Below are 13,114 nucleotides of genomic sequence, written 5' to 3'. Positions count from 1 at the left end.
CCAGCCAGGTACCCCAGGACATATGTATTTTAAATTTTAATTGATACTGAGTAACGGCTATACTGTTCTCCACCCCGCCCCCAGGCCACCCAGGTGACGGCAGTGGGAGCAGAAGCTGGGTGAGATGGCAGGTGACCCTCTGCAGAGTATGTGAGCCTCTCCTCCCCCTCTAGAAATGCTCGATTGCAGAGCATTCGGGGGGAGTGGGAAATAGCCCACTTCGTGAAGGGTGCCCGGGCAAGATCTAGTGTCTGAGGAGAGCCAGAGAGGCGGCTTCCTGTGTCTGAGTCTCCTGCTTACTGTGTCGATAGAGGAGAGGTACAGTGGACTAGCCAGTATATGCTGGTCTGGCTTTGGGATGGATGTGGATGTGTGCGTCTTCGTGAGCTCACTGGCCGTGTTTTATGCTGCCTCCGTCCTCCAGAGCGAGGGAAGCACTTGCTGAAGGTTGTGAGGGGCTGTGGGTAACAGGGCACCCCTTGTGAACCCGGTGCATTTGCCAAGATCATGGCATGGCAGGATCCTGATTTCACATGCGGTGATGATGGTGGGGTGGGGGGGTGGTGGTGTAGGAGAGACATTTACAGAATTCTTTTAGAATCTGGTCCAAAGCTTCTCATGACGGAAGGGGGCTCAGATGAGCTTCGCTTCCTGGCTGAGTGTGTGCGGTGTGCCCTTGTTTAACTTTCTGCCGCGATCAGTTTGAAATGACTTGTTCACCGGAGCGTCTGCGTTCCTGTTCTCCCTCACCATGCTGCCTGCTGTTCCGCTGCTGTTCCACTGGGGTTCCTTGTGTAAGCCCACTTGTCAGGCTCTGCTTATGGATTTAGGGGACAGTGGATTTATGGTACTGTTTCTAGAATGAGTGATGGTCGCAGTCGCCTGTCCCACATCGTACAGGTGATGTGCACGGTGTATTAGACTGCTAGGGCTGCCATAGAACGGATGGCTTTGAAATACCACAGACACTGTGGCTTCCATAACTGAGGCTTATTTTCTCACAGTTCTGGCAGCTGGGAGTCTTCCTCAGGGGGCCAGCAGGAGTGGTTTCTGGTGAGTTTGCAGATAGCTGCGTGCCTCATGTGTTCTCACGTCGTCTTTTCTCCGTGTGGGTGCACATACAGCAGGTGTCCTTCCCTTTCCTATAAGGACACCAGTTCTATTGGATTAGGGCCCCACCCTTATAACCGAATTTGACCTTAGTTACCTCTTTAAAGGCTTTATCTCTCCAGTCACATTGGGACTTAAGAATTTTTTTTTGGGCGGGGGGGATATAGTTTGGTCCCTAACAATCTGAAACAATAAAATCGGTTGAAAGAGAATTCTGTTTCCCTCTTGGGTTACACTTTGGAGTAGAAATTACTGTTTTTCAGACCTCTGCCCTTCGGGTCTTGGTTAAACCCTTTCCACGGACAGTCTGATCTAGACAGGTGATTGTAGTTTCTGTGTATGTGTAGAGAAGTCTCCCCTTTTGGTATTATGTGTTCCTGAAAATAGTCTAAAACCTGGGTGAAAGGTAGACGTGGAGGCTTCCTCTTTTGATGACCAGGACCAACCCTCTTTCTGAAGGCACCTGGAAAAGATGGACAAACTTGGGAAACATCTCTGGCTGAGAGCATTGTACAGCTAAGAATATAGGGAAGACCTACCAAGTCAGGATCTGTGTAAGAACAGAGGCCCAGGGTAGTGACTTTGACATTTGAGTCCTTTTTAGTTCTTCCATAGGGTTGCATTTTCATTTGATAGCCTTGTGGGGCTTTAAACAGAGGGTAGTGAACCCCTCCTTTTGAGTTGGAACCCCAAAGACAGGGTAAGGGGGAACCAAAAGAAGATAAACTTAAAAAAAACTTTTTAAAAATATTCATTTATTTCTGAGACAGAGACAGAGCATGAGTGGGGGAGGGGCAGAGAGAGAGGGAGACACAGAATCTGAAGCCGGCCCCGGGTTCTGAGCTGTCAGCACAGAGCTGGACGTGGGGCTCGAACCCACAAACCATGAGGTCATGACCTGAGCCGAAGTCGGTCGCTGAACTGACTGAGCCACCCAGGTGCCCCAAAAGAAGATAAACTTTAAAGTAGGATTAAGATGTTCTAGAATTAATGGTGCCCTCAGCTGCCTGCTGGAAGCACATGTAACATCATTACAGGAGTATAGCACCTCAAATTACTTTCCCTCAAATTATTATTTTTTAAAAAAATTTTAACAATGTTTTTTATTTTGAGACAGAGACAGAGCATGAGCAGGGGAGGGGCAGAGAGAGAGGGAGACACGGAATGGGAAGCAGGGTCCAGGCTCTGAGCTGTCAGCACAGAGCCTGACGTGGGGCTCAAACTCACGGACCACGAGATCATGACCTGAGCCGAAGTCAGACACTTAACCGACTGAGCCACCCAGGCGTCCCTTCCCTCAAATTGTTTTACAGTTTTGTATGTATCATGACTGGCTGATCATTGAAAATAAGTAGCCAGCAGAAACATCAACAGTTGAGGCAAACTTGGGTGAGCTCCAAATTGGCATATTGTTATCATATGCATATCATATGCGTTATCATATGCATATTGAATAATAGTGCTTGCTATGATCAAGGAAGTGGGAATTTCAGTCGAGAGCCGTAAAAATATATAAGAACCGAATGAAAAGTCTGTTACAGATCTGTGTTGCACACTAACAGAAGTTAAGAACTCAATGGATGATTTTATCCAGAGATTAAGTGAAAGTGGAGAGACAAGTAGTGAACTGGAAGATAGATCAGAAGATAATACACAGACTAAACCCCTGGAAAGACACAACAGTAATACAGAAGAGAGGGAAAGACGCAGAGAGGCCGGAGTGAGATGGCCTAAGATCCACAATCAGGGCCACAGTAATAAAGGGCAGAGAAATAAAAGATAGAAGTAGAAAAGAACTTTGCAAAATGAATGAAAGACATTAAGCCACAGATTCAGGAAGCCCTATGAACCAAATAAGATAAATAAAAATTCCACACCTGTTCTTATGCCAGCCAAATTTCTGAACACCTAGGAGAGAATCTTAAAAAGCAGCCAGAGGAAACAAGGCATTACGATCACAAGAGTAATAGTTATATTGACAACTAACTTCTTAAAAACAGTGGATGCCAGAAGACAGTGGAATGATAACTTTAAATGCTAAAGGAAGTAATTGTCAACCTAAACTTGACAAGTGAAACTCTTTTAAGAATGAAGGTTTCAAGTAAAGAGGGTGTTCTTCAGGCAGAAGGCAAATGATCTAGAGGGGAGGTCAGAGATACAGAAAAGAAGGAAGAACACTGAAAATGATAATATTTGGATGTTCTAAAAGTTCTTTGATTGGCCACCAAGAGGATGAAACTATCTATGAATGTTAGGTTTTGATAAATCAAGGAGGGATGCTGTAATCTCTAGGATAACCACTAAAGGATAGAAAGATGATTCTTGGGGCGCCTGGGTGGCTCAGTCAGTTGAGCATCCGACTTCAGCTCGGGTCATGATCTCACAGTTGGTGGGTTCAAGCCCGTTTTGGGCTCTATGCTGACAGCTCAGAGCCTGGAGCCTGCTAAGGATTCTGTGTGTCTCTCTCTCTGCCCCTCCCCCGCTTATTCTCTCTCTCTCTCTCTCTCTCTCTCTCTCTCTCTCTCTCTCTCTCTCTCAAAAGTAAATAAACATTTTTTTTTTTTAAAGAAAATCTCAGGATGCCTGAGTGGCTCAGTCAGTTAAGCATTCGACTTCGGCCCAGGTCATGATCTCGCAGTCTGTAGTTCAAGTCCTGCATCGGGCTCTGTGCTGACAGCTCAGAGCCTGGAGCCTTCTTCGGATTCTGTGTCTTCCTCTCTCTCTGCCCCATCCGCTGCTCACACTCTGTCTCTCTCTGTCTCTCAAAAATAAATAAAAATGTTTAAAAAAAAAAGAAAGAAAGATGATAACTTTCAAGCTAATACAGGGGACAAATGGAATAGAGAATTCTCAAAAAGAAAGCAGATTAAGGGAACAAAGAGTAAGAGATAGACAGAACTAATCCCTGATGAGTATAAGATGCAAAAATCTTTAAAACATTCACAAATAGAATCCAGCAGTATGTAAAGAAATTATATCATGACCAAGTGTTTTAATCTTAGAAGTGCATAATTGATTTAACAGTTGCAAATCCATGTTAACAGAGCAAAAGCGCCCACAGGATTATCTCAGTAGATGCAGAAAAGGCCTGTAGGGTATAATCTTTAATCAGAGTAAACCAATTTGGAAATGCAAAGGACCCAGAAGAGCCAAGGCTATCTTGAAGAAAAAGAACGAGGTGCGCCTGTTGGACTTCAGGATTCGTTGTAGAGGTAAAGTAATTAAAATGGGAAGCTTTTGGTGCTAGATAGTTAAATAGACAGTGGGAGAGAATAGAAAGTCCAGAAATCTGGACTTCTTTAAGCAAAGAAGGAACAACACAGAAATTGGAAAATGGAAGCTTTTCCAGTAAAAGTCAAAGCATTTCAGTTCTTTTGAAGTGCTATTTCATAGAGGTGAGAAATTGTTTCAATATTGGTTATTAGTACCAGTTGATGGGGCTTCAACAGGGGAAGAAGTCATCCCTTTTGGTGTCTTAATGTTACAAAATTTCATCTTGTAACCCTCGAGCTATGTTGATATGGTATATTTATTTCCATTTGTTTACTTTCAACCTGTATTTGTGAATTTTTGGTTTCAGATTATTCAGTTTTAGAATTTTCATCTGGTTCTTTAAAAAAAAAAATTTTTTTTTTTAACATTTATTTTTGAGAGAGAGAGTAGGGAGGGCAGAGAGGGAGAGAGAGACACACAGAATCCAAAGCAGGCTCCATGCTGTGAGCTGTCAGCACAGAACCTGACGCGGGGCTCAAACCCACGAACCGTGAGATCATGACCTGAGCTGAAGTTGTACCCTCAACCGACTGAGCCACCCAGGTGCCCCAGGTGACCTTTCTTGGTAGACATTTGTTGTGGGATCTTTTCTGGGCCTTGTTGGGGGGCCTGTTTTCCTCCACTGTGCTGGTCTTTGATTTCTTTCATTTTGTTTTCTCTTTCTAGAACTCCTGTAATTTAGGTGTTGAACTTCCTGGACTGGGCCTCTAGATTCCTTGTCTTTTCTCCTTTCTCTCTTATTTTCTGTATCTTTGTGTGTTTACTTTACTTTGTGAGATTTCTTCAATTTTATCTTTTAATCCTTCCGTTGATTTTCATTTCTGCCATCATATATATGCATTTTTAATTCCTGAGAGCTCTTTCATTCTGTTTTTTTTTTTAACAATGACATCCTATTTATTTTTCATGGATGCATTGATTTTTGAGCTCTCTGAGGGTATTGATAGAATTTTTGAAGTTCTCTTCTCTCTACATAATATGTTTTCTGTAAGTTGGTTAAACCCCGCCTGTGTTTATCTCTCAGGTAAGTGGCTTTGGCTTTCCTAGACCTGTTCATATTTAAGGATGGACCTCAGTACTGATTAAAAACTGTGAGCTCCTGAGTAGAATCTGCCAACTGTAGGATGATCTGACCGGGCTGTTTTTGAAGCTGGTCATGTTCTCCTGAGAAGTATCTTCTGCTTTCTGCTTGGGGACTGGTGGGGGAGAGTAGGTATAGGCCTGGCTGCCAACATCCTAGGAGCCACAGGGGGAGGAGAGCTGGAATTTCTTCATTGGCTGTGTTAGCCTGTATTCCTCTTGTTTCAGTATGGTGCCTGTGCCCTCAAATTTTCCTACTCCTCCCTGTCCAGAGGTTCTTTATTTTATCTTCTTTGGAAAATAACCTACTTTCTGCTGGGTTGGGGGAGGCAGCCCCCAGCCATGGCGAGTGGTGGTGAGCTCTGAGGGTCTGGCCGCCCCTTATACTGTCTTTGGACTCATCTTTTTGACAAGTCCATCTTTACCCCAGGCTTAAGAGACATCTGGGGCCACAAATTCCTGAGTGTTAGAGGGTCCTTTGCAGCTTTCTCCACAGCCAGCTCAGGAGTCTGTGTGGTTATTGACCCACTGTGTATCTGTTTTCCATTCAAAATTTCATTTCTGTGATTCTTTGCTGTACTCTTTGTCCTCGTGGGTTTATGCCTTCAGAAAAACCCCTGTGCTGTGGTTTTCATGGCATTACAGGAGGGAGTAAAAGTAGTGTTTGTGTCCAGTCCTTCACCTTTATCTGGAAGCTCTCTCTCCAGTGTTCCTCAGAAATGATGGGGCCTAGATAAAAGCAAGTATTCCAGAGGATGGCCCGGGACCCACGGTTTGTTCTGTGGGAGGGTGGTGCCAGGGGCCTGTTTACAGAGTTAAAGCTGGAAGCGAATTCAGGTGACCTGGCTCGATTCCTTGTTCCTAGGCCGGGCTTGTGAAGGCATGTAGAGCTTCTCTTGTCACCCTTAGAAGGTGCTCCTGGACTTACATTTCTGGCAATGGTAGCGAAATAGCAAAATGGCCGGAGAATGTCCTCTTACGAGACGTAGAAATGCCGGACAAGGTATAATAAATATCCTTTTAAAATGGATATGCATAGCTGCATATGTAAGAAAGGAAGAGAGGAGCAAGAGGAGGCTAGAAACTAGAGCTGTATACCTCCACCTTTAGCTGGTGGGACTTTGCATCTCTGCCTAATTTAGAGATGTGGGTTTGGTAGCAGTGTGTAAGGCACGAGAGACAAGGTATGAAATGGAGACTGAGGCCCTCAGGTGGTAAAACATCCTTAGGGTTATACCTTCAGTGAAAGCACGGACTAGAAGCAAGATCCTTTTGCTGACACAGGGAGTATATAAGAAAATTGTCTTGACCTGGGTGGATAGGGAGGCAGGTAGTTTCCCTTGAGAATTTACAACCGTAGGCCCGTGCTTACGTGAGTTTGGAGTTGAAATTGATAGCAACTAGCGTTCTCTGGGAAGCGCGAAGTCGCGAAATTAAAGTGATTCCAGATTGATCATGTCCTAGAAAGTTTGGCATAAGCAAAAACATAAATTATCTTGGGAAGGTCGCCCCCTCTAACTTGGCCGTACGGTATTCTCACAGAAAAGGCCCGATGGACAGAGTAAGCTCTGTGCCCGAAAACGGAATCCAAAATTCCGAGATCCCAGATTCCAGACATGCAAGGAAACAAGATGCCGTGAGTGAAAATCATCAGAATGACAAGTGGCAGAAATAAATGTTCAAGAAATTCAATTACAGAATTATAAAACAGGGATTTGGAAGTATGACAAACAACAGAAGTGTCAAAATCAACCCAAGAGATTTCGTGAAAGTAGAGATTCTAGAAGTGAAAAAATGGGTTAATTGAATTTATAAATTAAGTAGAAGAGCTAAATAGCAAATTAGACACAACTAATGAGAGAATTAATAAATTGGAATTCTCTATAATGGTGTCTAGACACAGAATTGGAAAATACGAAGGCAGGGTTAAAATAATGGGTAGAAAAGGAAAGTCTAATACACTTTAATAGGATTTTCAGAATCATAGAGTAGGGAGATTCAGTACTCAAATTAATAAAAGTCAAGGATTTTTCAGAATTGAAAATAGAGGAGAATCATCAGATTAAAAGCATGTTTTTCCAAGCAGTGTAATAAACATAGACACATATCTCATAACGAAACCGCAAAGAGAAGATCTAAGAAAGTAGCCAGAGGGAAAAGACAGAGTATCTACAAAGTTAAATTAATAGCAGATTTTTCAGCAACAAGGGTATAAATCAGAAGACAGTTGAATAATATGTTCAACTCAACCTAAAAGTTTATGTTCTTCGAAACTGTCAGTTAGGAAAAGGGGCAAAATAACATTTTCGGAAAAGCATACAAAGGCTTCTCTACCAAAAGATCTTTACTGAAGAAGGATGTTCTTTTGGAAGGACAGTGGTCCCAGAAGGAAGAGCAGAGAAGGAGGAGGGTTGGCTGAGCAGACAAGCTGACAGATGTATGGACAGATAAGAAAATACTGAGTGTATAAAACACAGATAATATCTGCTTTGGGAAGCAGATAAGAAGAACAACGGTAGATTAAATAATACAAATGTTATGTTAAACTAAGTGTAATTGGAAGGAGGTAGTTGGGGTTAGAACAGTTAAGTTCTTACGAGGGATGGTAGAGATGTTGATTAACTTCAGGTTTTTAGCATAAACAGTATACAGTAAAGTTTAAAGCCTGGCTTGTAATATAATAGAGCATTACTCTCAGACCAGAAGTGGCTGAGATAAGGAATTAAAAAAGATAATCCAAAGGGGGTAGCAGTAGAGAAAAAACATGTAGACATAGCAGTAATCATGACTGTAATGGTACTCAAATCTAGGTCAAAGACAATGTTAAATTTAACTGGAAAAAAAAAAAGATACAGGAAGATTTAAAATAAAAGAAAAAGATAAATTCAGAAAATAGTAACCACAGGAAATGTCGTATAGCTATGTTAGTTAGCATCAGATCAAATAGCATTTTTGGTAAAGAGCAAACGAACGAATGAAGAGGGTTACTATATAGTTCGAAAAGTTTTATTACCAAGAGTGTATAAAGAACTTACACAACTCCTAGGAAAAGCACCCCAACAGAAAAATGGGAAAGGATGTGAACAGGCATTTCTCAGAAGTAGAAACAAAAAGATGATTGGTTTCATAAATAATCAGGAAATGGGGATCAAAACTGTAATACACCATTTCATACTGGCCGTGCGAGCAAATATCAGGGGGTGAGGGTGTAGCTCAGTGGGGCCGTAGTCTCCTGGGAACATAAATTGGCACATCCAGATTGGTACTTTGGAGAACAGTTTGACAGTATCTAATGAGTTGGAGATGATCATACCCTGTGACCCAGCGTCTCTGACGTACACCCTAAATGCCTCCCTCACATGAGCACAAGAAAACACAGAAGAGGAGTCAAGAGGCTTCATGGTGGCGGTAATCAAATCAGCGCCTCTTATAAATGACCTAGAAGTTCATCAAGAGGATGGGTACGGAAGTTGTGGTGACGTCATACGGTGGACTGTATGCGCCGGGAACACACGCGTTGCGGAGCTACAGGGGAGGCCACAGGGCATGTACCGTTGAGCCAGGCTGCCTGGGTTCGAAACCTGGTTTTGGCCCTCGATAATAACTTGGGTAAGGTACTTCACCTCTTGGTGCCTCAGTTCAGCATTAAATTACTATCTGTAAAATGCTTGGTGTAGTGCCTGCTGCGTGTTTGTTAAATAAATGTGTATCGAGGTGGATGGCTCACAAATAAATGGGTCAGGGCAAAAAAGCAAATGAATCAGAGATTGTTTGGCTGCTGGAAACCTACTCAAGAGTTCTTCTCGTGTAAAAGTTCAAAGATAAAAGGTACACACATTTTGGATTCTTTTCTGTCCCACTCTGCATGTGTGCCACTCCACGGTGGGTGCACACTCCAGCGTGTGTGTGTGTGTCCGTGTGTCTCTCTCTCACGCTCCAGCCTCCCTCCTTGCACCTCCCTGTCCTCCCTTCTAGGTTCTTAGTCCCCACACCCTGGCCATTCTTACTCTGGTTGTGGGGGAGGTGGAGTAATGAACTTGGATACCAGATAAGGTCACCTAACCTTCAGGTGTCTGGGCCCTTCTTGGCTCCCCGGAAGAACCTGTTGGGGCAGCAAGTGGCTCCTCTGGAAGAACCTGCTGGGGCAGCAAGTGCTCAGCTAACTGCAGGGTTGCCTTCTGAGGAGGGCAGGGCTAGGGGGAGCCTAAGACAGGAGCCTCCCGGGAAGGGAGCCTGGCCGCTGGCTAGGGGAAGGCTGCCTCTTCTCTCTGGACGGACCTGGGGTCTGGACCGTGAGGGAGGGCACCGGGCATGCCTCACTTGGCCACCTGTCAGGCACGCGGGCTTCTGGGAGGAGGGTGCACCTTGGCATGTTGACGGCCAGCTGGGGTCCGAAGTGGGCGTGGTGGGTGACACCCCTTTCTCTCTGGTCTGTAATGCCCACGTGATCGGGGCTGGGCACCTACTCCCTGGGGAGGGTGGGGTGCTGCGGAAGGGCTGCAGGAGCCAAGGGTGGAGCTCAGCAGGTTGTTGGTTGCTGGGGTTTGAAGTTCCCTGGGAGACGTTGGCTGGGCCGGATGCACCCCAAGCCCAGAGCTCAGGGAACCCCAGGCGAGGCATGGCCACTCTAGCTTCACAGCCTCCCACTGAGGCTCTGCCTAAATCGCCCTCGTTTTTCTGTCCTTCTGTCATTCTTCCTTCTCTGTAGTGCTTTGAGTCCTCATGGGCAGGATCCTGGTGGGATTTCCCCTGCTTCCCCTCAGCACATACTGGGCTGTGTGCAAGGCCAGCTGGACTGGGAAACACCTTCGGTGCTTGTCCTCGAGTGTCAAAACTGGTCTGTTTAGGTTAAGCTCCCGGAATGTAGGAATGGAATCTGTGTTTTTTTGTTTTTTTTGTTTTTCTCAGTCGTGGCGTGTGTCCAGGGGTGGGGTTTCTCTGCCCACCTGGACTGAGAACTTGGGGAGGACCGCGGTCTTTCCAACAAGGTGTAGGCCCCTGGGAGGGAACCTAGGGAATGCTTGTCGGGGGACACTGCTACTTGCATACGTGGTGCCTTTGGGGGCCAGAAGTCGGTTTGGCTGGGGCTCAGGGATGGGCGAACCACTTGCCTTGGTATCTCGGAGGTAGGCTGCCCTCAGGGCCCCTGGGTATGGGGGTACTGCAGACGCCCCATCTTGGGAGCACGGCTTCCTCTCCTGCTGGGATGGGTGAGTGGGTGGGGGTCAGGGGAGCCTCCTGTGCACGGGTGCCCTGGCCCTGTGAGCAAGCTCGGGCAGGAACTCTGTGTCTATTAAAAGGCAGAGGCTGCCTTGTGTTTGGAGCGTTGCCAGAGGCTATAAATAGCTGAGTGTGTGCAGAAGCAGAGCAGCAGGGAGGAAGGGGGAGGCCCTGGGTTTCCAGCTGGCAGCGAGCTTGGGTGTGGTGTGGGAGGGGCACGGAGTCTCCCAGCCTCCCCAGGTCTTCCTTGGGCTCTGAATGCAGAGCTCCTAGAGGTGTAGGCGTGTACAGTCTCGACCTGATGGGCCGGGAGCCCTCCGTGTGACTTGTGCTGTGAAGGATTGTCACAGGCAGCAGGAAGGGCTGTCGCTGCTAATACAACAGCTAACGTGCCAGGCATGATCCTAACTACCTTTAGAATGTATTAACTCGTTTGACTCTGGAATAGCCCTAGGAATTAGGTGGGCTTATCATCCCCTTTTCACACATGAGGAAACAGAGACATAGGGGTAGATTGGTAACTTACCCAGGGTCACACAGCCCGGAAGTATCCGAGCTAGGATTTGGACAGAGTCGGCCAGCTCGAGGCTGCCTTACTCTCAGTTGTCTGTAGGAGGAGCTGGTCAGATGGGGGTCCAGTTATACCTGAACCCCTGAGCCTTAAGATTTGGAGTTCCCAGCCCTGTCCACTTGGGTCCTGCCCATGGTAAAGGCCAGAGGAGTCCCTACTTGGTGAGTGGCCTTGAAGAGAGGAGCTGGGCCAGCCTTAGGCCACTGTCAGTGTTTTGGCTCCTAGGCTTGCAGAGGGGCTTGGTGCGATTGTCTGCATGGAGATGGTAACTCCCCTGAGGACTCTAGAGCTTGGGCTGCGGGCTGAGGCCATGCCTCCTGTTGTCCCTGCCCTTCGAAATCCTGCCCTAGCCAGGTGACAGCTGTGTCCTTCTGTCTGTTCGTTGGTCCTTCCATCCATCCATCATGTGTCTGGAACTAGTTTTTGCACTGAAGGTAGTCAAGCCTTCTGCTTTCATCAGGCTTGCAGTCTCATGGGGGAAAGCTGACATTTAAAAAGCAATTGTCAAGTACATTTATAGTGTCTTATTTTATTTTACATGAGAGTGTGCATGCGTGCACATGAGTGGGGGGTGGGGTGGGGCAGAGGGTGAGAGAGAGAATCTTCAGCAGACTGCATGCTCATCACGAAGCCAGATGCAGGGCTTGATCCCACGACCCTGGGATCATGACCTGAGCCCAAATCAAGAGTCGGATGGTCAAGCGACTGAGCCACGCAGGAGCCCTGAGAAGAGCCAGAATTTAAAGAAGGTGAGGAGGATCTTGCAGCCAGAGGTAGCCCTCGTGCTAAGCCCAGAAGCTGAGCGTATTTAGGAGGCTGGCAGAGCGGTGTGCCAGCAGTGGGGGAAGCAAGATTGAGGGGTGGCTGGCACCCCTATCCGCAGCTCACTCCATCCTTTATCCTTTTCGGCTTCTCCCCTTAAACCTTATATGCTCGATGAAGGGCTTGGCTGGGGGAAACCAGCGTGCACCCCCACAGAAGCCCCTTTGTAGACCCCGAGGCCTTTCCTGTGGACCATGCTGGGTCTCAGCTGCCTGGGTAGTTGGGAGACCACTCTTTTCCTTCTTACAAGTGTCCTTGGATGCTCAGGGGTACGCGGGTGGCTCAGTCGGTTCAGCGTCCGACTCTTGGTTTCAGCTCAGGTCATGAGCTCGCGTTCATGAGCTGTGCACGCAGCTCACACTGAGCACGGAGCCTGCGTGGGACTCTCCCTCTCTTTCTGCCCCTCCCCTGCTCTCTCTCTCTCTCGAAATAAATATACATATAAAACAAAACAAAAAACATAAATTAAAAATAAAAATAAAAAGGCTAAGTGTCCTTGGGTGCCCAGAGCCATGGCTAGACATTGGCTTTCTGATAGGATGACATTCCGAGCCCTTGGGTCCTCCTACCTGGAGCTTCGAGATTTGCTGCTTGCCCCTGGCCTCTAGAAGGAGACTCTTGTCATTGCAGAGAGATGCAGAAGGGGCGGGGTGACTAGAGAATGACCACTCCTGCGGTGGGGGGGGGGGGGTCCCTTACTGCCTGACAGCCAGTCATTGTCCTCCCTGGGTGCACTATTTGCTCACCATGGCCAGTATAGGGGTGTGAGGGAGGCTTCGGGCTTTTGGACTCTGGGCACTTAGCTCTTCAGCCGGGGTTGGGGTTGGGGTGGGGTCTTCTCTCCTTGGCCCTTCCAGCCAGCCTTTCAGGCTGATGGTGAAAAGGGCTCCTGGCTGCTGGTGGGCTGGCTGACTGTCCTTCCATGGGGGTGACTCTGACCCTTCCTTCCTCCTTCCTGGGGTGGGAATACCAGTTAGGGGTGGCATCATCGGGTCCCTGGCCCACAGTAAGCCCAAGAAGAGTGGAGAGGTTAGTGGA

The 13,114-nt window shown here is 46.9% G+C and overlaps 1 protein-coding gene across 4 annotated transcripts in view; it reads left to right on the top strand.

The window, feature by feature from the left end:
- Positions 1-13,114, top strand: part of ACVR2B (activin A receptor type 2B) — a 44,102-nt gene that overhangs the window by 22,303 nt on the left and 8,685 nt on the right. For 2 of the 4 annotated variants that reach the window (XM_042957038.1, XM_042957037.1), the window contains exon 1: positions 7,966-9,072. The exons of the other annotated variants lie outside the window; for them this stretch is intronic. In XM_042957038.1, coding sequence (XP_042812972.1) covers positions 8,961-9,072 — 112 coding nt within the window. In that variant the 5' untranslated portion in view covers positions 7,966-8,960. Of the gene's footprint in view, positions 1-7,965; positions 9,073-13,114 lie in introns of those variants that run through there. 4 annotated transcript variants of the gene reach the window in all.

Source organism: Panthera tigris, chromosome C2 (assembly GCF_018350195.1).
Source record: "Panthera tigris isolate Pti1 chromosome C2, P.tigris_Pti1_mat1.1, whole genome shotgun sequence".
NCBI lineage: Eukaryota > Metazoa > Chordata > Mammalia > Carnivora > Felidae > Panthera > Panthera tigris.
Note: the sequence above shows the minus strand (reverse complement) of the source record. Positions and strands in the feature narration are given on the sequence as shown.